The sequence below is a fragment of the Paraphaeosphaeria sporulosa genome (genome assembly GCF_001642045.1).
Source record: "Paraphaeosphaeria sporulosa strain AP3s5-JAC2a unplaced genomic scaffold CC84scaffold_10, whole genome shotgun sequence".
NCBI classification, from domain to species: domain Eukaryota; kingdom Fungi; phylum Ascomycota; class Dothideomycetes; order Pleosporales; family Didymosphaeriaceae; genus Paraphaeosphaeria; species Paraphaeosphaeria sporulosa.
Genome location: NW_017253369.1, coordinates 614855 through 641720, shown reverse-complemented (window position 1 = coordinate 641720; position 26866 = coordinate 614855). Strand labels below are relative to the sequence as shown.

The 26866-nt window shown below is 54.9% G+C and overlaps 11 protein-coding genes across 11 annotated transcripts; 4 read left to right on the top strand and 7 right to left on the bottom strand.

Annotated features, from left to right (window-relative positions):
* The first annotated feature begins 1727 nt into the window (after positions 1 to 1727).
* CC84DRAFT_1198740 (MFS general substrate transporter) lies at positions 1728 to 3464 on the top strand. The gene is made up of 2 exons (XM_018181588.1): positions 1728 to 2371; positions 2419 to 3464. The coding sequence occupies exons 1-2, from the start codon at positions 1736 to 1738 to the stop codon at positions 3367 to 3369; spliced, it is 1587 nt and encodes a 528-aa protein (XP_018031916.1). The 5' UTR covers positions 1728 to 1735; the 3' UTR covers positions 3370 to 3464.
* A 29-nt stretch (positions 3465 to 3493) lies between these two features.
* Positions 3494 to 4389, bottom strand: CC84DRAFT_1167755 (uncharacterized protein). The gene is made up of 4 exons (XM_018179256.1): positions 4277 to 4389; positions 4038 to 4146; positions 3740 to 3981; positions 3494 to 3685 (listed from the first exon to the last, which is right to left on the bottom strand). The coding sequence occupies exons 1-4, from the start codon at positions 4359 to 4361 to the stop codon at positions 3594 to 3596; spliced, it is 528 nt and encodes a 175-aa protein (XP_018031915.1). The 5' UTR covers positions 4362 to 4389; the 3' UTR covers positions 3494 to 3593.
* Positions 4390 to 4538: 149 nt separating this feature from the next.
* CC84DRAFT_1262603 (uncharacterized protein) lies at positions 4539 to 6331 on the top strand. Its single transcript, XM_018185163.1, has 3 exons — positions 4539 to 4932; positions 4980 to 5375; positions 5461 to 6331. Exons 1-3 carry the CDS (start codon positions 4627 to 4629, stop codon positions 6319 to 6321), a joined length of 1563 nt encoding a protein of 520 aa, XP_018031914.1. The 5' UTR covers positions 4539 to 4626; the 3' UTR covers positions 6322 to 6331.
* Positions 6332 to 7122: 791 nt separating this feature from the next.
* Positions 7123 to 7956, bottom strand: CC84DRAFT_1167754 (uncharacterized protein). The gene has a single exon (XM_018179255.1). It carries the CDS (start codon positions 7842 to 7844, stop codon positions 7551 to 7553), a length of 294 nt encoding a protein of 97 aa, XP_018031913.1. The 5' UTR covers positions 7845 to 7956; the 3' UTR covers positions 7123 to 7550.
* An 886-nt stretch (positions 7957 to 8842) lies between these two features.
* CC84DRAFT_1100231 (Rhodanese-like protein) lies at positions 8843 to 9373 on the bottom strand (the record flags this gene model as incomplete). Its single annotated transcript, XM_018174858.1, has 2 exons — positions 8843 to 9012; positions 9058 to 9373. The coding sequence occupies 2 exons, from the start codon at positions 9371 to 9373 to the stop codon at positions 8843 to 8845; spliced, it is 486 nt and encodes a 161-aa protein (XP_018031912.1).
* Positions 9374 to 9788: 415 nt separating this feature from the next.
* Positions 9789 to 12641, bottom strand: CC84DRAFT_1167752 (metallopeptidase MepB). The gene is made up of 3 exons (XM_018179254.1): positions 12196 to 12641; positions 10236 to 12088; positions 9789 to 10181 (listed from the first exon to the last, which is right to left on the bottom strand). Exons 1-3 carry the CDS (start codon positions 12283 to 12285, stop codon positions 9968 to 9970), a joined length of 2157 nt encoding a protein of 718 aa, XP_018031911.1. The 5' UTR covers positions 12286 to 12641; the 3' UTR covers positions 9789 to 9967.
* A 772-nt stretch (positions 12642 to 13413) lies between these two features.
* CC84DRAFT_1100589 (uncharacterized protein) lies at positions 13414 to 14613 on the bottom strand (the record flags this gene model as incomplete). Its single annotated transcript, XM_018174873.1, has 3 exons — positions 13414 to 14322; positions 14372 to 14455; positions 14506 to 14613. 3 exons carry the CDS (start codon positions 14611 to 14613, stop codon positions 13414 to 13416), a joined length of 1101 nt encoding a protein of 366 aa, XP_018031910.1.
* Positions 14614 to 16537: 1924 nt separating this feature from the next.
* On the bottom strand, positions 16538 to 19790 carry CC84DRAFT_1228663 (uncharacterized protein; the record flags this gene model as incomplete). The annotated part of the gene is made up of 3 exons (XM_018183647.1): positions 19001 to 19790; positions 18184 to 18951; positions 16538 to 18123 (listed from the first exon to the last, which is right to left on the bottom strand). Exons 1-3 carry the CDS (start codon positions 19641 to 19643, stop codon positions 16538 to 16540), a joined length of 2997 nt encoding a protein of 998 aa, XP_018031909.1. The 5' UTR covers positions 19644 to 19790.
* Positions 19791 to 21022: 1232 nt separating this feature from the next.
* Positions 21023 to 22505, top strand: CC84DRAFT_200933 (uncharacterized protein). Its single transcript, XM_018185566.1, has one exon. The coding sequence runs from the start codon at positions 21246 to 21248 to the stop codon at positions 22077 to 22079; it is 834 nt and encodes a 277-aa protein (XP_018031908.1). The 5' UTR covers positions 21023 to 21245; the 3' UTR covers positions 22080 to 22505.
* A 1000-nt stretch (positions 22506 to 23505) lies between these two features.
* Positions 23506 to 24335, bottom strand: CC84DRAFT_1100223 (uncharacterized protein; the record flags this gene model as incomplete). Its single annotated transcript, XM_018174857.1, is given in 3 exon segments — positions 23506 to 23596; positions 23650 to 23795; positions 23808 to 24335. The coding sequence occupies 3 exon segments, from the start codon at positions 24333 to 24335 to the stop codon at positions 23506 to 23508; spliced, it is 765 nt and encodes a 254-aa protein (XP_018031907.1).
* Positions 24336 to 24653: 318 nt separating this feature from the next.
* On the top strand, positions 24654 to 26854 carry CC84DRAFT_1198734 (thioredoxin-like protein; the record flags this gene model as incomplete). Its single annotated transcript, XM_018181587.1, has 3 exons — positions 24654 to 24862; positions 24910 to 26494; positions 26546 to 26854. The coding sequence occupies 3 exons, from the start codon at positions 24654 to 24656 to the stop codon at positions 26852 to 26854; spliced, it is 2103 nt and encodes a 700-aa protein (XP_018031906.1).
* Positions 26855 to 26866: the final 12 nt, after the last annotated feature.

The following is a 26866-nucleotide window of genomic DNA, read 5'->3' as shown; positions in this document are numbered from 1 at the left end:
CTGGGACTCAGACGCACTCCTGATGTCACAGCATACGGACCTCGAGCAGAACGGTTCCGCATCTGAGGAGTCTTCCCAAGATCCTATATCCAGCTCACGAGTAGAAGCACCTAATCACACTCTTTTCCCTACTAAAATCACGCCCACTGGTGGCACATACACACCGGCCACACCTCCGCACTACCTTTCAGACGTGACATGGTCTACAGTGGATGCTGGAACCCGCGGCGCGGAAGAGATAGCGAAGCTCGAGTGGGTCATTCCCGAACATTTGCCCACCAGTCCTCTTTGTCCGCTGCATGCGAAGTACAGAGGGCCCAGCATAGGTTTATGCGTCTTTCATACCAAGAGTAGGAGCCTGTCGGAGGCTCTTATGCAAACAAGAAGCGGGAGCAAGGAGCAGAGGAGTAGAAGCGGTGCGTTGTCGCGACGGCAAGGCTCGGCCTTGGATGGGAGCGAAGACGCTGACGAGGCATGCGGCTCGTTGGCTATGGTTGTCAGCAAGAGGCGGCGCGCAAAGAGGCGATGGTTCAGTGTGCTATGAGTAACACTTTAGCGGAGCCTGCCATGCAATTCCATTTATTCGACCTATGGAATGTTGCTATCAAGCTTTATACATATCGTCTAGTACGAGTGACTGAGCTGGGCATCGGTAGCAGTCTCCCCGCACCTCGCTAATGATTCACCACCCGGCTCGGGATCACTTTTCCAGCGACCAAACACCGTTAAATTTTCCCACCTCCATATTTCAACCATGAAATCTAATCGAATTCAATCTAGTTCTCTCCACAGACCGTTCAGGAAGATGCGCTACGAGTCACCAAGTGCACCGTGCCGGTGCGCTGGGATGGAGCTCTTACGAGGAGATGTTCTGTAATAAACAAAACCCTTGGTATGGTAATTACTCGAGTTTCCCTCAGTTCTCGGGCGGGCTTGCCTTATCGTCAGTGATATTCTTTGTCTCTTCCCTCTTTGCCTTCCTATTTAGGCATAGGTTTGCATAGGATTGCAAAGAGACCATCGATAGCGTCTTGGGCTACAGGACGCACTGTGCCGCACAGCAATTTGTTGGTGGGCAAGAGGCGCTGAGTGGTGAGCGAATTGCAAGAACCAATTTGATGAATAGCTCTGATCTGCGAAACTGAGCACGAACAGTTTAAGGACTTGGTATATTTACCTCTAAGAAATGTAGTTATAAAAATTACAAATATGACTGATTAGTCCTACTTTGAGAGTGTATGTCACTCGCCGTTGATCACGTCGGGTCCTATGCCTGCCTAGCGAATCGCTTAGCTTTCACGCCTGTCGCCGTCCGAATAGGGTCCTCGTGTTCCCAGAAAATATGTACATGCTGCATGGGCGGCACCGATGGGGTGGTTTCGCACCCTGATCGTCAATATTGCCTTGAGCAAAGGTCCTCTCCCTGCGGGGCAACGAACGTTCTTCCTCTGTCTTGTTTCTATCGCCTTACTGCTCGAGGAACGGACTCATCACTGCGGAGCACCGCACGACATCAAGTATGGCAGTCGCCGAAGAGAAGACAAGATTACAAGAGGTGGACGCTGTCGCAAAGACACCTGACAGTAGCAGTAATGTGGAGATCTCGACACCGCCGGCAGTGGACGATGTTGCACGCCCACATATCACGATCAAGACGAAGATGGCGATCTTAGTATGCTCAATCTTGCTTCACGTTAGATGTTCCGCGAGATTAACTGCTCCAAAGTCCCTCATCATGATGTACGAGTCGTATCTATTCACACTCATCATGCCAGCCGCAATCCTCGCCTACATCAACGCAGACCTGGGCCCCGACCCTAAATATCCGTGGATCACCGTCTGCTGGAATCTCGGAGCCGCCATTATTGTGACCGTTGGCGGCCGTCTAGCAGACATCTTTGGTCGTCGCTGGTTTCTCCTCACCGGTGCCATCTCCGCTGCCATTGGCGCCCTGGTCGGAGCGACAGGTCATTCTATCGCGCAGATGATTGTCTCTGGTGTGCTTTTCGGATTCGGTGGTGGCTTTCAGGAGATGTGTTTTGCGTGTGCGCAGGAGCTCGTGCCGAATCGGTATCGCTTTACTACGCTCGGTGTCATGATCCTTGCGAACCATGTCAGCAGTTTCGGGCCGTTGATTGCGTATGCGTTTGTCGCGTATACGGAGATTGGCTGGCGGGCTTGCTATTGGTTTTGCTTCGCGTTTGAGATGGCGACGGCCGTTATGCTTTGGGTCTTCTATCGCCCGCCTAGTTTTGAAACGAAGCATGAGGATGATGGGAAGGGTAAGTGGCAGCTGGTCAAGGAGCTGGACCATGTGGGGTTGTGGTTGTTTACTGCGGGATGTCTTTTGCTGCTGTTAGGCTTGAACTGGGTAGGTCGGCCGCAAGACATCGCTTCTTAGTCGCTAATGATCCACAGGGAGGCGTCACGTATCCTTGGTCTAGTGCACACGTTGTCGCGCCCATCGTCGTTGCATTCGCATGTTTCGTCGCCCTGGGGCTATGGGAGGTCTACGCCACCTTGAAGTATCCAATTCTCCCACCAAAATTGTTCAAGAAATGGCGCGACTTTACGGCACTCCTTGTTGTCTGTTTTGTCGCCGGCATGCTCTATTACTCAATGAACGTCCTTTGGCCACGCCAATCCACGCTCCTTTTTCTCAACTCAAACGACACCATCATCCGAGGTGTATACGCCAACATGGTATCTTTTGGCACCATCATCGCTGGATGGTACTGTGTTAGCTTGATGCCAATTTTAGGCCACGAGAGATGGCAGCTCACAGGGTTCATCACGGCCCAGACTGCGCTCATTGCGTCTATGGCCAGCATCGGAATCAACGACAAAGCGCAGGCTATCGCCACCGTGGTCATCGTTTCAGCATGCAATCTACCACCCAGCCCCCTCAGCTTCGGCATGGTCAGTCTCGGTCTCGACGATCAAGCTGATATCGGTGTCGCTGTTGGCCTAATATCCACGTTCCGCCTCATCGGAGGCGCGGTCGCGACGTCAATCTACGTCTCCATCTACACCTCGCGATACGCTAATAATATAAGCCCTACACTGCAACGCATGGTAGATGGCACAGGGTTTTCAGGGTCGTTTTCGGCGTTGCTCAAAGCCACCACGTTGAACACGCCGGCGGCATACGCAAAGGTGCCTGGCATCAATCCAAAAACCATCCAAGCGGCGATGCTGGCCGTCAAGACGTCTTATGTCGGAGCATTCAAGGTCGTATACCTGGTAGCTATCGCCTTCGGCGCCTGTGCGATCGCTAGTGCTTTAAGTACGCGTAGTGTGAAAAAGAGCAACAAGAGCAATGCGCAGGCTGTGCATCTTGAGACAGAGAAGGATGCTAGCAGAGTGTAAGGATAAACTTGGAAGACGGCGTCAGATATGTTTCTATTGTGCAGCAAAAGTCAATTCCGATGCTCGCCCAGAACAATCTGGTCATTGAATAACGCAATGCATGCCTCTCTAAATCATCACAAAGCCCGGATGGTCTGCAGGTCTCATCTTAGCTTGCAGTTCTGATTACACCTTTGCTATATGCATCGTCTTTCGCTGGCAAGAGACGGGTGGAACGATATGTCCTACAGCTTCTTCTTCGTGATAGGTGTGATGCCTTTTTGCTTGCTCAAAATTCGATCCAGGCGTGCGTAACAATCCACCGCCATGAAAACGCCTTCCTCACAGTTAGTGTTGTACAACTCTGTAATGGAAAGGGGCACAAGCTTACCAACAGCCAGGTATGCACCGTACATTCCACCCAGTCCCTGCACGCCTCGCTGCAGGGGTGTTAATTCGTCCCAGCTCAGCATCTCTGCTAAGCAAGTAATAGTCGTAATGCTAGTCTCGAGAGCAAAGACGAGCAGCGCCAAGGGTATGCGCGGATCGTTCCTAATGAGCGCAGGTATGGCCCAGAAACTGAATGGAAGATGGTAAACTAGCTCGAGCAAGGTAAACGTAGAGAACCACGCACTTCATGCACCAGTCAGGGTCGAATAATATTGAAGGTCAGGTCGAGGCCAACTTACGGCGCGTTGTAGAAGAATCGGTCGCCGAACGTCGCGATGTACCAGGTGCGCACGTCGGTCATCCAGCCAGGCTTGACAGCGACAGGGTAGTAGGATGTTAGGTCGAATGCTGATTCCTCGTTAGCCTTGGGTGCGAATTCTTTCATTCCTGGGATTGCGCATGGTCTTAGTGTACATCTCAGAGGTCCCAGTGCGAGAAACCTCCTTTTAATACGTTCGTATCGCGCCGCCACACCTACCAAGCATCACCGGTATATGTGTCATGAAGAACACCAAATACACCAGGTCTTTCTTCCTGTTCCATATACTATCTTCGCCGGCCATTCTGTTCGTTAGTACAAAAATATGTCGTGGTGGTTAGCTCACGCCAGGCACAGATCTTGGTGTTCCAGTTCGCGATCGGCACGCTAGATTGAAAGTGGACTGCACTTGTCCCTTTTTGAACGTTTGGGTCGGCTGCCTGGAGCTGATCTCCTTTTGCTGCGTTCCTGCGTGGCTAAGCACCTCGACTCCTGCTAAAGTCTCGTACAACGGGCTTTCCTCAAAAGCGTCCCAAGTATCGAGGGTTCATCCAGCATCTACCGCCACTATGAACCCTTCCAACCTTTCGTCTCTGCCGATTGAGCTTATCGACAAGATCGTTCTCCACGTTCCACAGAGGTCGGACCTTGCTACTCTCCGCCTCACTAGTCAAATGTTGAACGCCATTTCCACTCCATACTACTTTGCAACCGTTCCTATATTTCCGGATTGGGACGAGGACTCTGCGATTGACGGCTTGCCATTTCCCAATCAAGTTGAATACCATCCTCGGTATTTCGCGAGCATTTTGGATAGTGAGAAATTAAAGAAGTTGGTCCGGAAAGTGGAAATCTATTTGTGCAATCCAGACTGCGTAAGTGCTAAGATCACAAAGCCTGGATGTTTCTCAAATGCGCCTAGGATCATCATCCTCATGCCTGCTTGCATCGAGGCTGGATGCCCAAGCCCGTGATGTCTGCAGAGTGGGTCGAGCTCTACGAACGGTTGCCTGAGCTCCCTAGGCTCGAAAGCGTCTCCTTGGTCTTTGATCGACATGGTGGAGGCGATGATCTCGACGACGATATGATCTTGCATGGTTACGATTTCCGCAGTTCAGAGCTTGCCGATTTGCTTTCCATGCTCGAGAAGCGCATCAAAGATTTATCTGTCAGGCATATACAACTTGATCGTAGGAGCTACGGTCATGGTCATGATCACGGAATGAAGATATCTTTTCCCATATTGGTAGGGCTACGGGCGTTGAGGTTAAGCTTCGTGCACGAGCAGCCAAGAGGTGAATCAGGAACCGTATACAAGGCATGTCGCAATATTTCACCTCTTTGATTCTTAGAGTTCACATGAAGCCCTGCCACATTTCCAAGACAAAGCTAATTTCTTCTAGTCCACCGACTGCCATGAGCAATGGTCCCACTTTACATCGGGATGGCTAGAGCCCGCCAAAACTCTACGCCACCTCACTCTCTATTCCGATATTCCCACTGGATGGTTTCCCAAAGTAGACTTCTGTAACGTACACTTTGCGCAGCTCCAGTCCCTAGCTCTAGGCCAGTTTGTTTTTTGCGATGACCGTCACTTCAAGTGGATTGTTGATCACTCTGAAACCTTGCAAGAGCTCTATTTTGACCACTGCTCCATAATATATCAAAGTGGTGCGAGCCTGGGACGGAACCAATGGCTTGACGAGCAAGGCTACCCGAAAATCGGCGGCGAAGACGAGTTTTGGGCCCACGACTATTCAATCCTGCCTAGACCTGACGAAGAACACGTTCTCACTCTTGAATCGTACGCAGTCCGCTGGTCTGACGCCTTTGAACTATTTTCCAAGACTCTCACGCGTCTACGCACGTTCCGCTTTGGCACTTCTTCACAGTGGAACTTCGACACGCCCAACAGGCACGACGACGGTTGTCCGGGGCATCCTATCATGCCGTGGGAGGCAGAACGCGATCTGAAAACCGAGCTTTTCGAAGAGAGGTATTTAGTCTACAACGATTGGGGCGAGGAGTATATCGTTCGTTGGAAAGATGCTTCAGAGGATGTGGTGTTGAACGAGCAGGTCTGGACTGCCGAAGAGTTAGCGCGGTTTGAGGAATATCCTCAGTGCACGGGTAAAGATGAAAGCACATTGAAGGAATTGCTGGGGAATTTGGGCGTGACTTGGCACGCTGAGGCTGAGAGTAAAGTAGTATGTCTGCATACAGATAGCCAGCGCAGCTACGATAATCCGCTCGAAATTGCGTGAGATCAGGGAGTCGCCGCATCAAAATGCCCCAAGACATCATCTGCATATGATTGTACCCTCTTAACGAGGCACCGCGAAAAGCCTCTCAGGTGACACGCGCACGCCCCGTCCAGCTCTTCAGTCATCGCAAGCCATGGCCATCTTCCACCAATATCAACTTCGCAACGCGCCGTCATCTTCTTTCTCATACGTATACTTTATTCTATTCTATCAACTTTTTCCAGGCTTAGCGGGAGCATTCAACCATCATGCCTACAGCAATGCATCCACTTGTTCAGTTCAGCTTCACAATGCTGCTCTTCGCAGCTCACACATCCTTCCACCCTAGCGGTCTCGCCGGCGCTGTATATGCGTGTCCTCTTTCAAATTGGGGCGGTGAATGTATCTGGCGCCCACTGGGGTTCGTACCTGACAAGCCTTGTCTGAGCGAGGAATTTCAGAACGTCCCCGCGGGGTTCACCTTTGGCTCGATTGGCCCGGACCAATTCGGAGAGTGTCTACTCTACGGCAGTGCAGACTGCGATAGTTCAGGCGCTGGAATTAGTACAATCGGCGTCCTTACGTGGCCAGGAAATGCAACTGTGGTGGTCGGAGTGCGGAGCTTGTGGTGCTGGACGTGCAAAGCCTACGACTGCAGCGACATCATCAATCCTTATCAGCTTCCAGATCACAGGCTCAGACCACATCCTCCGCGAACGACTTGAAGATATCTGTGGAGATCTAGAGAAGGGGTAGATGAACGTCGAGGGTGAATCGGTTCAGGAAAGTGGTGGTGTTACATCCATCTGTCAATATCTCAAAAGCGACATAACTTGCGATACTCCAGAACGTGCCATGCTGTACAATCAACCCACACCCAGCTCCTCTTACTCCGCACCCTAAACAATCTTCCCTCCCCACATCGCGTACCTCACAGACGTCATCCCCCTCGCCGTCTCCCCATCCTGATACCAGTCCTCAAACATGACCCTACAGGCCTCTGCAAGCAACCACTCGTGCTTGTGATATAGCATTCCGCCACTACATCGGCTGAAGCGGCGGAAGAACCTGGTTGGGTAGAGTTAGACAGCGCAGGGAAGGCGATGGAAGGCTCGTAGGCGCTATCGCTGGGCTGTGGCGGTCCTGGTGTAAGCGTTTGTAGATTGGCAGCGGGAGCCTGGGCAGTGGTGTTAGTCCTACGGAGATGGTAAACGGGGCCGTATCAGAGGCGTGTGTTTCATTGAAGGCCTTTAGTTTGAGGGCAGCAGATGATTCAATAAGGGTCCGTGGGGCCGGTGCGAGGTATACGAGGATCCGCGTTGGAGAGGCATAGTTGATTTGGATAGCATTGCGCTTGTGCGTGGGCGCTCCTGCCGGGCAATGGGCGGGTTCGTTGTCCGGATGATAAGATCGAGAAGATGCCTCGGTGCGTGGTGACGGTGATGGTCTTCCCCACCACAGGCGTCCTCGTCCATGTCACGCCCCCTAATCCCCTTGATCTTGCAATGGCTGCGTTGTACCCATTCTTCCCCCGCCTTCTCCATGAAGCGATCCCATCATCCCCTGATAAAAAACCTTCCACCATTCCCCCTTCCCGCCACAAAACATTACGAACCCCTTCTCGCTCATCCGCAAAATCTCCTCTTCTTCTTGGTCATCTTCCTCCTCATCCACCTCACAAAAATCCCACTCCACCCCATCCCCCTCTCTCGCCGTACTAACCCTCTTGACCACAGGACTCCCACCCTCATCCTCCGCAAAACTTCTTCCACTCTCGATATCCCACTCCTCTTCCCCACCATCTTCGCGCATCTTCATCCGTCGCGAGTTGAAGACCAGATCGTTCAGCCTGACGACGTCGGTACAGAGCTGCCAGGCGTGCGCGTCGCAGAGGAAGTCGTTGATGGTGAACGCAAGGCCACCGGGGTGCTTGCGGGTGTGGGAGGGCGGGCCCGAGAGGCGTGCGGTGCATCCTCGAGCGGTACAGATGGGTTGGAGGACGGGGAGAGTGTACTTGAGGTAGGTGTAAGATGTCGTGAGGCGTTTGTGGAGCAACTTGAGGAAGCGGAGGAGGGGTCTTCTCGGGACTCGAGCTCGTGTGCAGCTGGAGGGGAGCCAGGTGTGCCTCCATGTTGATTTCTTTGGCTTCAAAATCTCCGTGTCCCACATGGTTGGAGACTAGGAGACACTGAGTATGGGCCAAGAACTGTGTGAGTGCGTGGTATGGTCTTGCTTGTTGTGCTTGACGGACTTTTGATGCAGATGCTGAACGAGAGACAGTGACCAAGCATTTTTTGGTGCTTTGCAAAAGATTGTATTCTTGACGTTGAGGCTATCGGCTGGTAGTACCATAACGGTGGGTCGCGGTACCGGCTATCGTCAACGGTCCAAGGCAGAGCTGGTATTGACAGGACGCGTTTAACTGGTCCGTCTCGCTCTCGTCCGTACTTTCATGTCGTGCCTCAAGCAGAAATGACCACTTCGGTCCGATCACTGAACATAGTCCTCCATGTCCTTCTCACTCAAACACACACTCTCCCCCTCAATACCCAAACTCCCAAATATCCTTCTGCCACGCCTCCGTCAGCCCCTTATCAGGCCCATACTTATCCTGCCACTGCGTAAACCCGCCCCGCAAGACCAGCACCTTCTGCCCCTTCTCCTTCCCTGGCTCCTTCTCTTCCCCATCCCCAGTTTCCTTCTCCCCACCCCCTTCACCCTCCATGACCACCACCCCTTCCTTCGTCACCGTCTTACTCCCCTGATCTAACCTCTCCCTCTCCCGTATATACCTCAAAGCCGCGCTCGGTCCCCGCTGCTGACTCAACGCACAATGGAACACCACAACCTCTTTATCTTTCAGCGTCCGCACGAGCTCGGGTGTCTTGTAGTCGAGCTCGCTCGAGGGCACCCACGTGCTGCCGCGGATGTGGCCCCCAACGTGGTCGCTGTCGCGGACATCAATAATGGCGAGGTGGGAGGGGAGGGAAGGCGCAGAGGATGAAGTTTTCAGCTGCTCGGCGAGCTCTTCACGCGAGATGTAGGAGAGGTTGCCGAGTGTGATGTTGGACATGGCGGTGGTGGGGGCGCGGCTGGGCGCTGCTTGGTGCGCGTAGAGACGGAAGGCGTCCTTACTTAGGGGAGCGAGCGGTTGGTACGAGGGGAAATATTTGAGCGTGTGTGCAATCGGGGTCTTGAGGAAATAACTACGCATGCGTTCTTGCGTAGAGGTTGCGCTGGAGAGCAGGCAGGTCAATGTTTATAGTGGGGCAACAGGGATCCGTGTGTATGGCGCGAATGCACGTGTTAGCCCCTCCGCGGAGAGGCTCCACTATCGGTTTCCTCCCTCGGAGAAACACACGATCGAGATTGAGACAAAAGCCTTGGCCAGACATCTATATGTGAGATAATAAGGCCTCCAGACTCTTGCCGTCGTGCCCCTATCGTCAGAATTTAAACGAATCTCACTGTCCCTGCCTCAAGTTGACGTTGACAACACGTAGGTATTATTCGCACGTTACATTTCATCTACGACCTGGGAATCAACCAGTCGCTCCCTTCGTCATTGCAAATCGAGAACGAACTCGGTTACAACCTTCGATGACCTGTCTGCCTCAGTGCAAGCCAGGGTGGTATATCATCGCGTCATCGTCTCTACTCTACCCATCTATTTCGAGATGCCAAGCTCCTTGTAGAACGCTTCAGTGCTTGGTTTGCGCCCCAAGAACTCCTCCAGGATGTCCATCTCCTCTTTACTGCCACCCCGCTCGAGGACTGTATGTCGATACCTTCGACCTTCCTTGCCGTTCATCGGGTCCTCCTTAAAGACCGAGTAGAACATGTCCGTGGAATACACCTGAGACGAAAGGTAGCCGTAGTAACTGTGATATATGTCAGCCTGTGGTCCGGTCGTGAATTTTCAAAATTCGTCTTACCCGGCATCATAACCGCCAATCAAGTGACCGAATGTAGCCTGTCCATTACCCCACTTCCAGTCGCCGCTAATAGCCTCAGGTCCATCAAGCTGCGAAATATCGTGCCTGAGCTGATTGTAGGTACTCGTGATATCCAGTTTCTCAATGTCCTCGTGACTCTTGGGCTCGTGGACAGTCATGTCGAACATGCCAAAGTGAAGCTGCCTCAAGTTGAACAGTGCATCGTTGACATGCTTGGTGCTGATCAGGTTCGCAATGAGCGAATTGGGGATCTGCTCAGCAGGCTTCTTGTCTGCGCCTGATGCCTCCTTGTACGCAGCCTCGTACTCGGGGGAGAGGTGTGAGTAGTGGTGTGAGAGTGACCGCAGTTGAGAGGGGGTCCAGCACCAATTCTCCAACATCTGGCTAGGTGCCTCTACAAAGTCGCGAACCGTGTTGGTGCCGTGGAAGCGCGAATAAGTGGTCTTCGAGACAAGGTCGTGAATGCCGTGACCAAGCTCGTGGAAAAGGGTAACGACTTCATCGTGCTTGAGCAGCGACGGCTTCTTCGGGGTCGGCTTGGAGAAGTTGCACACCAGCGCCGTGGCAGGGTAGCGGCGCTTGCCGTTCTCGTCAATGTACCCGGGCTGAAGGTTGAAGTTGGCTGCGTGGCCATACTTGCCGTCTCGTGGGAAGAGATCCAAGTACAGGTAACCAACGAATCCAGCGCCTTCGCCTTCATCGTCCCACACGCTGAAGACCTGGACGTCCTCGTGCCAGACAATGTCTGAGCCCTTGCCTCCATCGGCCAGTGCGGTGCGGTCCTCGCCAGTGATCTCTACAAAAGCCAGACCAAAGAGCTCCTCAAAGATCTTCAGCATGCCCTGAATGGTGGTCTGGAGTGGGAAGTACTCGGCAATGATTTGCTGGTCGAGCTGGAAATCACGCTCGAGCATCAAACGGTCGTAGTAGCGGTGATCCCATAGGAAGTACTTGGAGTTATCATCGCCAAGACTCCTAGTCTTGAGATCCTCCTGCTTGAGCTCCAACAGCTTCTTGATCTCCGTCTGGCCGCCGGGCGCAAGACGCGTGCGTAGATCTCCCAAGAAGTCGTTGACAGTCTTGGGTGTCTTGGCCATCTTATCCTCTATCCGGAATTCGGCATGGTTGCTGTATCCAAGAAGGCGGGCGGCTTCGTCTCGGAGGAGGATAGCCTCACGGAACAAAGGCACGTTATCGTTGCACTTGTTCTCGTTTTCAACAAAGACGCGCTTGCGGGTCTCGGCATTTGTCGCGTACTTCAAGGTAGGGAACAAATCCGGGTATTTGAACGTCAGCCAGAGCTTGCCCTTGTTCTCGCCCTCGCCGACCTTCAACCCGTCCACGACATCCTCAGGCACACCGTCCAGCTCTTCCCTCGTGAACCAGATGCCACCCTGTTCCTCATTGAGATTCTTCTGGAACTCGATGCTGATGGCGCTCAGCCTCTGCTTGATCTCCTTGAAGCGATCGCGCTGCGCGCCCGCGTCCAGGTTGAGACCGTTACGGATGTACGACTTGTGGTCCTTCTCGAGCAGACGCTGCGATTCCGCATCCAAAGACTCCTTCTTCTTGAGGACAGCATCGACGAGCTTGAAGACGTCCTCGCGCATGCTGGACTCGATGCTGAAGTCGTCCAGCAGCTTCTCCGCCTCGGTCGACGCATCGCGGAGGGCCTTGTCCGTGGACACGGCCTGGTAGAAGCCGATGATGTGCGACTCGATGGCCATCTTGTTGTCGTCGAGCGCGACGGGAAGGAGGACGTTCTTGAAATTGGCGCTCGCGGCCGTCACGTCCTTGACGATGGCATCTTGGATGTTACGCGACCTGTCAATCTGGGCGACGTCAATTCAGAGTCCAGCGTGCTGCCGCTCGCATGGCGTCCAATTAACCGATATCGACAAGCAGGCAAACAGGAACCGGGGCGGGCAGAGGAACATACCAGCTTCTTTGTGTCCGAGACCAGGCTGTCGGGCGTCGCCGTGAACCTGGGCGGCAACTGCGGGGGCTTCTTGTACATGGCGGGCGCCATGCTGCTGTTCATAAGCGGGCGCTGCGACTGCACCTGGAACGGGTTCCTGGCGGGGCGGAGGTAGTTGAGGATGGAGGGTGCGCGGACGCCGAAGCGGAGAGTCGCCAGGATTGCGGAGAAGGAGATGAAGAGGGCGACCGCGACCAGGAACAGGCGGGAGAAGCGTGAGGAAGCCACGGTTGTGGAGTTAGCTGAGCGTCACAACATGAAGGGGGTAGTTCTGCTGTACAAAATAATGGAGGCGAAGAAGCGAAAGATGCTATGCGCTCGAGTAAAGATAGTGAAGATAGATCACAGAGCGAGGGATGCAGGATGCACGTCGGCGCTTGGGGCTGGATGCTGTGAGGCCGAGCGGGATCGCTGCGGCGCAGCACTGACGCACCGGCGAATCTGCGCGAGCATTTGCCGCCCACCTACCGGGTCAGGCACCCCCACAAGCAGCCTGGTAATGTGACTCGTGCTGCTGATCGCCAACCTCGAGCGTCCAGAACGCCACGGCATGCGCGCGACAAGCTGGGCATGGTGCTCTGTCACGACGGGAAGGAGCCGTGTGCGCGACTTCGACAGTTGGGGTGGCTACGGCACAGCCCACGAACATCGTCTCCGAAGACAGATGGACGTGACCTTCCGACATACACTATCAATTCCAGAATCTGGGAATTTAGTGAGGCCTGAGTTACCCTAGGATGAGCCATCGAGTGATTGGTCTCCATGAGGGCAAGCATAGGAAGCTTGTGGCTGACCTTCACACTCGCACGAAAGCCTGGGCTTCTCCAACTCGCCACTGAATGCACAGCAGTGTCTCAAATCGCATTCACATAGTGTACAGCGCATCTGTTCTTCCATCAACAGGACCAGGACTCCCAAGGTAGCCTCGCTCAGACCTCGGTATCCCACGGTGTATCCCAGCCATTCAGTCTCAACGCCAGATCAGCTTCCAGCCATCCTCCTACGCGAAGTCAGTTCCAATTTTCAAAGGGACAAGTGAATGGCGTAGGAGTGCTGGACACACCTCTTTCCCCCGAATGCACAAGCAGCGGCACAGTAGCCAGCTACTGCGCCGTCCGGTCACTAGACATTACGTTACTCCCGGAGTGATGAGTGCATTCTTCTTCATTCCGCCGTGCCTCAGACCGTCGTATGTGCCTTCACCGGCGTCTCCAACATCGCGCTCCCCCGGCTTCCACTGCTCAAACTTGCAGGAACCGTAATGAAGCCTCCCCATTCAGGGCTGTCAGGACTTCGACTGTCGTTGCCCGTCTCCTCATCGCGCTTTCGTATTTTCTCCTGCTCGAAGAACTCCATGCTTTGCATCCTCAGCGGCTTCGCATCCCCCTGTGCCAGGTTGGGCGGCGCTATTTCCCTGACCTTCCGTCTGGCAATCGGCTTCTCATCGGGCTCACGCTCGCGACCGCGGAAGAACAGGCGCAGGAAGGGCACTGAAGCAGATACGATTCCGCTGTTGACCTCGACCTGGCCCCACAAGAGAAGGTCGCAGCCGAAGCGCGCGCTGTTCTGCGGCGATTCTGCCCACAGGGCCATGACCCACATGCGCACGCAACTAGCGACAATGGCCATGATGCCGACCGAGAAGATGCTGACGAGCGCGAGGCGTTTATTCATGGGCACTCTCAGGCCTAGAAGCGTAGGGATGGGTAAGAGTAGGATTAGAACGTCGGTGAAGAGGTTGACCGCGCCAGTGAACAGCCACAAGCGCGTAGGATCGAAGCACTTGTAGTCTTTCTTCTTAGTATTCGGGTCTCGGTCGAACTGCGCGAGGTAGCCCGTGACATCGAAGCTTCCGGCCGGATTCTGGCACTGGAAGGCAGCGGCCGTGGTAGTTGCGAATGTGTAGGCGATGACGAAGGCAATGAGGCCGTAGACAACGCGGCGAAAGGTGCGGTGTGAGGCGATGTTTCGGTAGAAGAAGAGGATCGAGAGCTTGACGAAGCATAGGGCGACACCGTACAGCATACGGTAGACGTACCATGTAATCAAGGTGCCACGAAGGGCGACTACAGCCTGTGGTCTTTTATCCTATGCGGCTGTCAGCACAAAAGGCTGGTATGTTTGCGGAGGATCTTACCGGCTTGCGGAAGAAGCTGAATCTAAACTTGCTGCTTGTCTGATCTTGGTAGTAGTTGACGACAGTGTTGCCCCAAGTGAGCACCTAGACAATACGTCAGTATGTGAATTATCCATTGGACTTTTCGGACTGACCAGAGCAATGAACATCAAGTGGTCAGTGGCTCCGATCACCCCCATGCGATACCAGCGGCAGAAATATCTAGATCCAGAGTTAGTCAAGAGGTCAATCGCACAATCCATCCAGTCGACATACCTCAAAAGCACAACGACAGTCGACAGACTCGTTAACGTGACGCCCACAACCACCACAACCGTCCCCGGCCTTAAATACATGCTTTCACAAAGACGTAAAACAATCTCCAAGACACTGTCCTAGAGAAACATGGATCGCCTGCTCGTAAGCTCTCGGCTTACCGCACAACGCAAAGAATAGAAAAGCAAGCAAGCAGCAAGAGCGACAGGAAAAGCAATCGATTCAACGAGCGTGCCGGAACGAACGCCTGGAGCAAACTGGGCACGCATTATCCTTTTAGGCTTCCCCAGATCTTCTTCTGCAGCCCGCCCTGCCCTACACGGGTGAAGTGCTGGTGCGTCTCCCTATGCCCTGCAGGAAGCTCGCCACACCCCTCATGCACCGCGTGCCTGCATCACCCGCATGCCTAGCATGCGCAGGTCCCGAGACTGCGCTCTCGCCGCTCATCTGTCCAACGCGGCATAGCTTCGCATCCTCCACCGCGCGATAAAACAACTACAAGCTACCTTGATAATCAAATCCGTCTCCGCAGCTCCGCCGCGGTCACTCAACGTTTGTACGAGCAGTCGACCCGTCCTCCCGTAACAACCTACTCGGCATGATAGACGCAACAGTGCTAGCACGCACGCACATCACCTTGTTGAAACCTCCCAGACCCTCATGCACCGGGGCTACGCTACCTCCATCAGGAAGCCAGCGATGCATCACGTGACGCGCTGTTCCCTCGTCCGGGGTCGCTGGCATGCGCATTGATGTGATGGGGGTCTCGGGACGCGCCGATGCCACACGAGGCGAGACGCAGCCGACCACAGACCGTCTTTTAGCCGGTGCGCAAAGTCTAATGCTGGGTGCGAGGGCGTGGTGTGGCAGGCTGAAACTGGGCTCAGACACGGCCCGAGGTGGGATCCGATGGGAAAGCATTTCGACTGACTCGAAGGTTGGGAACGAGCGCTTTCGAAGAGTGAGGATAGGTAGGATTGCTGTGGATGTGTGGGTCTAAAGAGCCTGTTCTGGAGCGCACACACGACCGAGCGACCCCCTGGGTAGTGGTAGAAACAGTTGTCAGATGTCGTGCAAGTCTCAAGTCATAACTACCACTAGATCTGTCTGACAGGTAAACACGGGGGTGACGACAGCATGCAGCTGAGAACAAGTTCGGTATCCAAAATGACATTCCATCCAATTTTTCCTCAGGCTGCGCATGCCAAGCTATGATTTATCTATTTCTATTCGCCACGTTTCTCGCGCGACACCCCAAAAATGCTAAAAAGCCCAAGTGAACCAAAGATTGTTGGGCCAAATATACAAGAACGATAGATGAGCCGGCGCAAGCCAGCTTTGTCAATCAAGCAAACGTACGCACCCCGCCCCATCGATACCTTTTCTCTTTCTTTCTTTCTTTCTTTCTTTCTTTATTTCCTTCCTTCCTTCCTTTCTTTCTTTCTTTCTTTCTTTGTTTTAATGATTTGTGAAAATTCGAACTCATGTTTCCATCGCGTCTAGTTGTCCATTGCAAGCTGAAGATTGAGTGACCCCTGTTTTGCGCCCTGAAAATGCACGCCGTGAGGAGAACATCTATGCTTTTGCTCATTGCTAAAAGCAATATGGTCGTAAATGCAAACGTAAACCGCCTGATGTCGTAATGCTCGATCTAGCGCTCTGAGGCGCCCTCGTCCGGAAATTTGAAACTCTAAAAACGCCATTGTGTAATGCAGACTCAACCGGAAAGCCCAGCTAGAGTCCAAAATTTTTGGAACCGTGTAGTGTGTTATGATAGACTGTGATGATGACCGCCTGATGCAATGCTGGTGGATCGTGAAAGAACTGGGATTTGTGAGACCGCCTCGGAAAACGGGGAATTTTGGGGAGTGTATGACTGTGTGTGGATTCGATGTCAGCGAGAGGGTGATACTATCGTCGATCTGCCGACGTGTCGTATATTGGTGTGAAAAGAAGCTTCATGTTGAGGGTAAGATCCGCCAGGCCGTAGTCGTCATTGATTGTCGTCACGCTACCCGTGTCCAGATTCTTCGAAGTCGAATCGGAAGCGACATGGGTACGGATGTACTTGAGCTGGTTGAAGACTTGTCGGAACCGATCGTCCGGTGCTGCCATCCAGTCCTCGCGCCGAGAGTTTTGAAGGAATATCTTTGCAAGGAAGTAAAAGTGGATGCCGTCCCGACAGAAGCCAAGAGGCCTCTGCTTGATACCATACTGAAGCTGCATGTCTGCGTCCCACTGCTTCTTCCAGAGCGTGAGAGCGCACATGGTACTGCGAAGCATGCCCTGCAGTTGAGAATATTGGGTTCCCTGGCCATCAGTCGGAGTGACAGCACCACTGCTACCGCCACTGGCGGTTCCCTCGTGCGATTGAGGCGTGCTGGCACCACTGGAAGAGACCCCAGTGGCGCTGGACAGTTGTCGTTGAAGCTGGAAAATTTGAACGTGGATTGCATGGATCAGAATGAATTTGGAGTATACGTTCGTGGCGCGATGTGGCAAGTTGTTTCCTTGGTGAAGCAGAACGAGGACTTCCGACAGAATGAGTTGTTTTGGGCGCCGAGTACCAGCATAGTTATTCGCTTGAGCTGTCTCGCCACGGAGGCCTAGCGCATTTGCACAATCCTCTGCAGTTCGCGCTTCCCACGCCGCATCGTCCGCTGGCAAAGGAAGTTTGATGTCGTAAATGTCCAGTTGCGGCTGGGCATTAAAGAATATGGCAAGAGCGGCATCGATCAGGAAGACAAGATGCATCACACGTATCCGCATCTCCTGCTCTAACCAACGCTCCCAGGACCAAGTAGCGACATCGCTCACATGCATGTGTCCAGGCTGGTGGAGGGCGCTCGCGTTTGGATGGCCAGTGGGGAAAGGTCGCAGCAAACCCACATGTTGTACGATACTGGCAAGGATCCAGAAATCTTCCCGGGCCTGTTGCCTCTGCTTGTGATTACCATGCCACACGAACAATGAATTGATATGCACCAAGGCCTGGACTTCTTGAAGATTACCACCAAGTGGCATGCTTTTTTCTACAACATCCCTGGCTCTTTCAGAGGCTCGCTTATACAGATGTGAGGACCTGAGTACCGATGCTCTCACCACTTCCATCAACCAGCGAACGTCTTTTACACCAATCCTGTCCGAATACACCGCTCCAATGCAGACCATAGTGAGAATCAGGCCGTTGTATGCATTGAACAAATCGAGGGATGAGTGAATCATGGGCCAATGGTTTTGATAGTGCTTGTACAGTTCGAGAAAATGCTTCAAGTTATCCGCCGTCAACAATCCCTTGAATGCTTCGTAGCCATGCGCGGCATTTGATCCAGGTATCGACCTGGAAGGTTCAGGGAAGCAGAAGTCCACCAAGGCGGTCGCCTTTTTATGCAGCGGGTCGAATGAGCCAAAATTCCACTGGGCAAAAACAGAGTCGGTCGCAGCAAATCCAGAATCCGAGTACAGTCCACCAAGCAATGCATCACAGGGGGTATCATCTAGGGTCTAAAAGGGTTGGACAGTCAGAGCACCTCCCGATTTAGTGGGGTGTGGACCACTCGCCATACTTGAGTTCATGAGGAAGTTATCCTGGGACTGGCCATCAACGTTACCGTTGAACGACCCGTTCCAACGTGCTGAGTGGTCCTGTCCGTTGGAAAGACCATTCACGTTGGGCAGGGTCGGACGTCCGTAGGAGGCTGGGTCTCCTTCTTCCTGCTTCACGGACATGCTGGTCGGGGCGATCTCCTGGTGTCCCATAGCGCTATCGTAATTGTAGTGCTGTTGGCCATTTGTAACGGCCGTCGCAGACTGGCTCTGTTGGTTACCATACGGGCTCATGTCATGCGAGATATTGTTCGTCATACCGTTGGCGGGACGGAAGTCGTTGAAGTTGAGACGGGAATGTCCCATGTCGAGAGCAGACATGCTCCGGCGGTTCTCTTCGACGCCACTACCGGGGCGGATCAGGCTGTTGGACCTGGAGGTTCTCGCAGACATCGACTGATGTGCGTTCATGGGAGGAAGACCATCTCCGTACCCGTCAGTCTGCATGGATGCCATGGGCTGCATGTTGCCAAGAGTTGTGCTACCATAAGCATTGTCCGAGTAAGGCATGGATGTGCCCATGTGGTTGAGATACGAGTTGGCCTCTGCGTTGCTCGGCTGTCGGTTCTTTTGTAGATGCGACTGCGCGTTTTGCAGATGGCTCGCACCAGTAGGGTTACCCCGACGAATTGAGCATTTCTGGAAATGACGCTTCAAGATGTCACTACGCGAGAATGTATCCTTGCAGAGATGGCACTGGTACGGGCGCTCGCCGGTGTCTGAGTTGGTTAGCAGTGGTAGATGACGCGTCAGTCGGAATGCACTTACGTCGCAGAAGATGACGTTTGAGATGCTTGAGGTGCAAATAAGTCTTGTTGCAGTGGGGGCACTCGTATTTGCCCTCGGCGTTCTTGATCGGGTTCGTGATCGTCTTACCGACAGCAGGACTGGGACGGCCAGGGTGGGTAGGCAGCACGCCGCGACGCCCTTGCTGTCCGACGACGTGCACAGGTTCAGAGTCCTGGTTGGAGAGGACTGGTGGGTGAGGGTAAAGAGCAGCATGTCCCATGCCCATGCCGCCGGCGCGTACGTCCTGGAGTCCAGCCGTGAGCGCGTTCTGGCCTAGCGCGTTCGAGTGCGCGCCTGATGTGGGAAGGAGCGGCGCCTGGGAGTACGGCGCGCTGGTGAGCAGGTACGAAGGTGATGGCTGAAGCGGGCGCAGAGGAGGGTGCTGGGATGCGATGGGCGGGATGGAGGCGCCCGAGCCCGCAGTGGTGGTGACAGGCGTGTGAGGCGTGATGGGCGTCTGCGGGTTGCTGTTGTGATGATTGTACAGAGACGGATATGGTTGTGCGCTGCCGAGGGGCGGCAGCGTGTTCTGCTGGGAGCCATTGTAAGACTGGTTCATAGAAGGGTATTGGGCGTTGCCATTGGAGTTGGGTGCGCCGGGCTGGCGGAAGCGGTCGTCCATGATAGCTGAGTATCACAGTGGGTGGAGAGGGAGAGAGAAAAGACGCGACCAATTAGTGGTGCGGGCCGCTGGACCATTCGACGGAGGGGCGTGGCAGGGTGCGTGGGACAGCCGCAGACAGGACGAGTCGGCAGCACAGCACTACGCTCTGGCGTTGGGGAACGATGGGCCTCGAAGGAGCTTGCGGAGCCGGGTGGGTCTGCCTTGGGATGGGAGCGGGAGTGCGCGTCGAGATTGACCCGCGCTGGAGTGCTTGTTGGATGGAGCAGCGGTGGAGAGGAAGAGATGGAGTCTGGAGCGCGGGACACGGCGTGCGCTGCTGACCTGATGGGTGGTGGCAGACGACAAGCAATAGTGAACCGTGCTATTGATGAAGTTTCGCTGGCGCCGGCAAATTCACGCGGGCGACCAGGGCAGGTGTGCAGATCGCAGGGCCCACCGCTTCAGCCTCAGCCGGTCGACCAAGTGGAGCGCTGGCACGAGGCAGCCAGGAACAATACCGTAGAAATGCACGCGTGCGCGTTTGATGGCAGGCGGCAGAGGCAGAGTGGGCTGGCGGGGAGAGAGGTGTGTGGCGGAGGGTTGTGGTACTGACGCGAAGCAGTCGCAGTGGAAAAAATTTGTGAGGAAGGCACTACCTGGCGGCTCTAGGAAGGCGCTGTGTCCGATCCCGCGCGCACGCCTTGCTTTCCCTGCTGCGAAGCTGCACAAAGACGCCGGTGCTGGCCGGCGAGTCGACGTAGCAGCTAACCTAACGAGCAGAGCCTGAAGCGGTAAAGCAGCGGTGGCGTGGGCCGGATCAAGGGCGTTGGCAGAGCGCGGCAGGGGTGCTGGTTCGACTGGGCGTGTGCAGCGCGGTGCTGGTGTCGGTGCCGGTGTCTGTGTCTGTGTCTGGAGATTCTGCTCGACGAGCGCGGCTGCTGCGTGCGCGGGCCCTGGAGGACGAGGGACGCTGCGACAGTGGCCCAGCGCCCCAACCGGTCCACACTGTCTGCGCGCACCGTGGCCGTCGTCCCGCGGGCCTTGGAATGGGCCATGGGTGCGCCGTGAGCCGCAGCGTGGCCGCCGCCCACGTGATTCACAGTGCGATGCAGCGCCCGCGGCTGCTGCACGATGACGCCGCCCGCGCTGTCGTGTCTGCGAAGCCGTCTCCATCTCCGACCGCCGCCAACAGACGCGTCTTCCAATGTCCTCCGCGCGCGCTACACGGCATCGCGTTTCATCCGTCCCTGCTAGGACCTGTGCCGTCTACCGCGTCGCCCATCCACGCCCTCTTCAGATCGAGTGCCTCTTGCTGAACGCCTCGGATCGGTTGCCGCAGCAGGCGCCCTGGCCCTGAGAGATGGCCCGACGATGCGCCGCCCTCCAGGCTCTCGCAGCAAAGCACTCAGATAGCGGCTGTGGCTTGCAGGGTTGTTATCCCCGCTGCTGAAACGCCTGCAGTGCCGGCCCTCTGGCAGCACCAGGCAGCCTCACCGCGAGTGCGCGGGCGGTCGCCTCGAAGAAGCTCGCCTTGAGCGCCTTCTCACGCGTTGTGCCGGAGACGAGAAAAGTTGCCAGTGCGCTGCCACGGTTGTCGGCGGCGCGAGCTTCCCAACGATAATGACGCATCCCGGGAACGATGCAGCAGACCCCGGCTCTCGTCGCAACGGCCGACGCCATCTCGGACCACACCAGCTCGGCTTCGCATGCCTGTACAGTCGCCGCTTCGAGAAGGCTGCATGGAAGAAGGCCGCCCTCCGAACGAAACCAGCGCGGCTGCAGGGCAAAGTCGCCAGTCTCGCGCGCCGTCGCGTCATGTCAAAGACTCTGGCTCAGCGCGTCTTGTCCAGAAGCCCCAGCCACTCATCCTGGTACGGCACCAGCGAGATGGTGATGAGCTTACGTACTCCGCGTGTTCGCCGTTCGACCTTGCCGGGTTTCTGCCGGGGTCCTCAAAGCAGCAACCCGCCCTTAGCCGATTCCAGACAGTGTCGCATCCGACGAGTTGCATCATCATCGCTAGCGATGCCCGGGTCAGGAGATGCATCGCGAGTGATAACTCGAATCTGTGCTACCGCGCACTATACACCCTACACAGTGCGGCGAGATACAAAAAAGTCCAGTACGCGTCTTTCGCTGTGCCACGTTACGAGCGAAAGAGCCGAGGGAACACCGTACCAACAAGAGCACAACATCGGGCCACGCGGAAAGAAAAGATTTTCCGCTCATCACGAACTTGATCATCACAGCCATCGTCAACACCAAGACTTATCAGCTCGGCGTCTGTCCTGCTCGAATCACCCGCCTTGCCATTCTCGCTTAGCGGCCCATGAGGAGTGCCCAGCACGGGCGCCAGTGGCTCACCGGAGCGAACGCTGCCTGTGGCCAGGTTCAGTTGGCAGTTGTCAAACCCTGAGGATGTTTTCACACCGACTTCCAGCGCCTCTTATGTAAACTGCAGTGCAATTAAGCTCAAGTCCCACTCGCCGTTTCCCACGCCTGACCGCGGAGCCTCAGAAGGAAGCATCCGCGACCGCGCGAGTGATGTCGTGCATCAAACTTGCAGCTTAGCCGGGCGTTATTCACCGGAAGCCATTCGCTAATTACTCCAGCGCGCTACACGCTCTGAGAGTCTGCGATCACAAAATGAGGGCGCCACGTTATTGTGCAGGAGCGCGTTGCAGTTGGGATCGTTCGTATTCAATTGTTTAGCGCTGGTAGCGACTAGCTCTGATGCAGTTGGCCGATCCTTTGCAGTTGGTCAAGTCTAACGAGCGCCTCAGGTGACTTGGTGGCTAGTGTGCTTGTCGCCTTTCCTTCTCGAGCAGCGCCTACAGATGAAGGATTGCAACCTGCAGCAGTGCACCTCGTGTCGGGAGTGTATGCTATAAGTCGCAAAATTATTGGCTCACGCACTTTACTTACATGACGCGTGTGACGCCAGGGACTTATGTCTGTTGAGTCGGGTAGCCAATGTTCGCCTGCCAGCTGCCAACGGTTGCATCTTTGTCGCCCAAGTTCCGCGCTCCAATCAATCACGCACACGAGTATGATTTGATACCGACACGGACATTGAAACAATACATTGTTCCTCAGCACTTCTCCGAGCTGCAAAGACACGCCGTGTCAGCGTGTTTCCTGGATCGAAAACATCTAGCCAATGCTTGTGCGTGACCCAACGTGGACCGTGAAACGGCCAAGAGGCCCAAGATTCTGAGTGCGCGATGTCTTGATGATCTTCACGATGAGACGGCGGAGGTGCCTCGTCATTTCACGGCAACTCTATTTCGCGCCTGCAAACCCAGATGCTCGAGAAAACGCGGGATCGCTCCGTTCAGGCGCCCTTCCGTCTTGTTTGCAACTCTATCATTGGTCTTGGAACGAGTAATTTCCCTGAACGTGCGCCAGTGGCACGCGAAAGTTTCTCACGCAGTACAGTAATGGCTTACAAATACCTTAAGAGCCCCCCCCTTGTGTTGATTCACTCCTCTCGCATGGGGTTAGTGTCCCAGCGTACTCACTGAACTGACTACAGTTCCCTAGGCTAAATCAACTTGTAAACACTTCTTTGCATGTGCAAGGTCAACTACTGTTTGAACACAAGAAGACTTTAAGCGAACCCTGATACTGTTTGAACTCAAGAGCTTCCAAGCAAAGCCTGACATTATCGGAATGAGATTGACAGCTCCGAACAACGCGGAGGCAGCCCGCTCCGCCTAGGCGCATACTTGGTAGATTTCTCATGTCTTGACTGCGACAGTGTTCCCCCGAGATGTCTTGCACGCGAGAGCCAAGAATTTGATATGGTAAACGTTGTGCTACTTGGTACAGGGCCTCTTCATTCGCTATTTACATTCGTGTTCCTGCCTGGGTCCATGCTTTACGGGTGTTGAGTCTTGGTGTGGCCGCTGTGGCCACGCTCGAAGAACTTCCATTGGCCCTCAGGTGCCTGCTCCTCAAGCGGTTCCCAGCTGTAGGTTTCATCAGCGCATACTATATATACATTGTTGTGTTTGAGACTTACACCTTCGCCTTGATCATCTCGTCGACAAGCTTGTGCTCGCCCTCTGCGACCTGGATGACCTCCTCAATCAGACCGGCGCCGAGCCTGGTCTCGAGCTCGTTGATCCTGTTCGCGTAAGCTACGATCATCACTTGAGATATATGCACCTACGCCTCCACGGTGTATTGCGGCTCCGGGGGAAGCTTAATTGGCGACATTGTCCGCTCGGGCGTGTAGTTCACGTCGCCCTTGAATGCCTTGACATGGGCGCGTCTTTGTGCCTGTGTGCGCATGCCGGGCGGGTACTTCGCATGCTTCTCTCCATCCCACTCCGCCTCCAATGTCCTGGGATCCAGCTCCTTGTACTTCGGCGGCTCCGCAAGAGTTCCCTGCGAGGTTTGGATAGTCTTGAATCCTGTAGGGTCTTCGTGAATTTTATCCTGGACCGTCTCCTGCCACTGCGCCCATCCTGCGGGGACAGCCTCTTCGATGATCTTCAGGCGGTGCTTGGTGAGCGCCTCGGTCGACTGGCGGTAGACCGAGGACTCTGGGATCTGCTGGAGCTTGTCGAGCGTCGCCTGGTAGTGGTAGAGGAGCGTCGAGCGCGGCGACGGGTGGGTGAGCAGGCCGGTGAGGCCGGTCGGCGCGCCGGGCTCGAGGTATTTGCCTTGCCTGACGGCGGCGAGAAGCCGTGCAGCTGCCCTCATGGTTGTTGTGGTGGTTCGGGGTGGGGTGGGGGTTCAATTGATGGGCAAAGTGGTGATGCCGTCAAGGGAAGTTGCGATGCCAAGCACCGGGGAAGCAGATCCCTGTCGCTGGCGCTCAGCGCTCCTGTGGACATTCTGTACTTCCGCAGCGCATCAGCCCCGAGCCCCTCTCCTTCCCTACCTCGCACCCAGAAGCTGCGAGGCACACGTCTACGATCTCCTGTGCAGTCGCGCCACGCTCCATCGCAGATCTACCGGCGCTGCGACCAGTCCTGATTCTAGAGGCCAGCCTGTCGCAGACAGGACGCGCCCCCCGCGATGCGCTCCGTATTATTCTCGCTCCTGTCGCTCGCGACGTTTGCCGCCTCGGTCGCCATAGAACCGCGTGCGCCTCTCAAGGGCGACACTAAGGCTGACGACGACTGGGAAGACGAGGTCGTGCCAGATACCATATTCAATGGCCAGACCGTGCCACCCATGAAGGAGCTTGGTACAGATGTAGACAAGGAGATCAGCCATGGAAACTGGTATGGATCTTGAGCGCATCGTCCCTCACGCCAGCTGACGAATCTAGGCTTGTCGAATATTACTCGCCCTCGTGCCCGCACTGCATGCGCTTCAAGCCCACGTGGCAAACATTGTACGAATTCTACTACACGTCCAAGCCCATCATCACGTCGCAAGAGAGCGATGAAGACGGCCTCAACTCCTTCACCCGATGGTACGATTTCAAGTTCGCAAAGGTCGACTGTCTGGCATTCAGGGACACATGCGGGGAACATGACATCCAGAACTACCCTTCCATCGTACAGTACAAGGACGGGAAGGAGATTGCGAAGAAGATTGGCGAGCAGGAACTGTCAACATTGAGCGGCTGGGTAGAAGGGGTTCTGGAGGCCATAAAACCAGGCACGCGCAAGCAAGGTGGTCCGAAACTGCCAAAGGTTGGCGCAAACTCCGTCGAGACGGGGCCAGAGACTGAAGATGAGATCAAAGAGAACGAAAAGGCTGCTGGGGCCGCCAAAGAATCCACTTCTGCAGCGCCCTCCAAGACCAATGAGCCGGCTAAGGTGGCCAAACCCACGCCTGCGAAGCCGACTTCGACCCCGAACCCTTCTGGTGTCTCGCTGCCTCTCGACAAGGAGAAGTTTCAAGAGCTCGTCACAAGTACGACTGATGGTTGGTTCATCAAGTTCTACGCGCCTTGGTGCCATCATTGCCAGGCTATGGCCCCGAATTGGCAGCAGATGGCCCGCGAGATGCAAGGCAAACTCAACATTGGAGAGGTAGACTGCGACGCAAACAACAGACTTTGCAAGGACGCCGGCGTCAAGGGATACCCCACAGTTCTTTTCTTCCGTGGAAACGAGCGTACCGAGTACAATGGCATGCGCGGACTGGGTGATTTCATCGATTATGCAAATAAGGCTGTTGCGGCGGGTGAGGGTGTTCGAGATGTGGATCTAGCCCAGTTCAAGGAGATGGAGAAAACTGAAGAGGTCATTTTCGTGTACTTTTACGATCACGCCACCACTACGGAAGATTTCCAGGCACTTGATCGGCTCACTCTCAGCTTGGTCGGTAAGGCAAAGCTTGTCAAGACGAACGATAAGGCTCTGTTCGAGCGTTTCAAGATTTCCACCTGGCCGCGCATGATGGTGTCTAGGGATGGGAAGCCGACCTACTACGGCCCTCGCACGCCCAAGGAGATGCGTGATACGCAGAAGATGCTGTCCTGGATAAAGTCCGTCTGGATCCCGATTGTCCCAGAGCTCAAGGGTGAGAACGCTCGTGAGATCATGGACGGAAAGATGGTTGTGCTTGCAATACTCGACCGAGAGAACAAGGCTGAGTTCGAGGTTGCTAAGCGTGAGCTCAAGAATGCCGCTCTTGAGTGGATCGACAAGGAGGACCAAATGTTCCAGCTTGAACGCCAGGAGCTCCGAGAGGCTAAGGAATTGCGCATCGAAGAAGCTAAAGACAAGGGAGATCAGCGAGCTCTCCGCGATGCCAAGGGTACCGTCATCGACATGAAGGACATTAAGCGCAAACAGGTCGGCTTCGCGTGGGTGGACGGCGTCTTCTGGGAGCGCTGGATTCGCACGACCTTTGGCATAGATGTGAAAGATGGCGAGCGGGTCATCATCAACGATGAAGACGTAAGTCACCTTCTGAGAAAGCTGCTCGTGCTTGATTAACTGGACTCTTAGAACAACCGTTACTGGGACGTCAACATGAACGGCGAACTCATCCGCCCCAGCCGCTCCTCCATCCTAGACACAGTCAAAGAAGTAACCAAAAACCCGCCCTCCATCAGCCCGAAATCCACCTCCGGGACTTTCATGTCCTTCTTCCACTCCATCCGCAACTTCGGGTCCAACCATCCCATCTTTTTGCTCGGTCTCACCGTTGCCGGCATCGCTGCCTCGTATCTTGCCAAGAGGCGGCGGAGAACGGGGTCGTACTTCCAGCTCGGGGAGAAAGACGGGCTACCGGGTGGCCTGGGAAAATACGACTAGATGTCAAGTGCG

Coding starts and splice junctions, on each gene's coding strand:
- CC84DRAFT_1198740 (XM_018181588.1), top strand. CDS start 1,736: ATGATGTACGAGTCGTATCTATTCACACTCATCATGCCAGCCGCAATC. Junction 2,372..2,418: donor TGCTGTTAGGCTTGAACTGG/GTAGGTCGGCCG, acceptor AATGATCCACAG/GGAGGCGTCACGTATCCTTG.
- CC84DRAFT_1167755 (XM_018179256.1), bottom strand. CDS start 4,361: ATGGCCGGCGAAGATAGTATATGGAACAGGAAGAAAGACCTGGTGTAT. Junction 3,982..4,037: donor CGATTCTTCTACAACGCGCC/GTAAGTTGGCCT, acceptor TGGTGCATGAAG/TGCGTGGTTCTCTACGTTTA. Junction 3,686..3,739: donor CGGTGCATACCTGGCTGTTG/GTAAGCTTGTGC, acceptor ACTGTGAGGAAG/GCGTTTTCATGGCGGTGGAT.
- CC84DRAFT_1262603 (XM_018185163.1), top strand. CDS start 4,627: ATGAACCCTTCCAACCTTTCGTCTCTGCCGATTGAGCTTATCGACAAG. Junction 4,933..4,979: donor ATTTGTGCAATCCAGACTGC/GTAAGTGCTAAG, acceptor AAATGCGCCTAG/GATCATCATCCTCATGCCTG. Junction 5,376..5,460: donor AATCAGGAACCGTATACAAG/GCATGTCGCAAT, acceptor AATTTCTTCTAG/TCCACCGACTGCCATGAGCA.
- CC84DRAFT_1167754 (XM_018179255.1), bottom strand. CDS start 7,844: ATGGAGAAGGCGGGGGAAGAATGGGTACAACGCAGCCATTGCAAGATC.
- CC84DRAFT_1167752 (XM_018179254.1), bottom strand. CDS start 12,285: ATGGCGCCCGCCATGTACAAGAAGCCCCCGCAGTTGCCGCCCAGGTTC. Junction 12,089..12,195: donor TCTCGGACACAAAGAAGCTG/GTATGTTCCTCT, acceptor GACGTCGCCCAG/ATTGACAGGTCGCGTAACAT. Junction 10,182..10,235: donor ATTGGCGGTTATGATGCCGG/GTAAGACGAATT, acceptor CATATATCACAG/TTACTACGGCTACCTTTCGT.
- CC84DRAFT_200933 (XM_018185566.1), top strand. CDS start 21,246: ATGACGCATCCCGGGAACGATGCAGCAGACCCCGGCTCTCGTCGCAAC.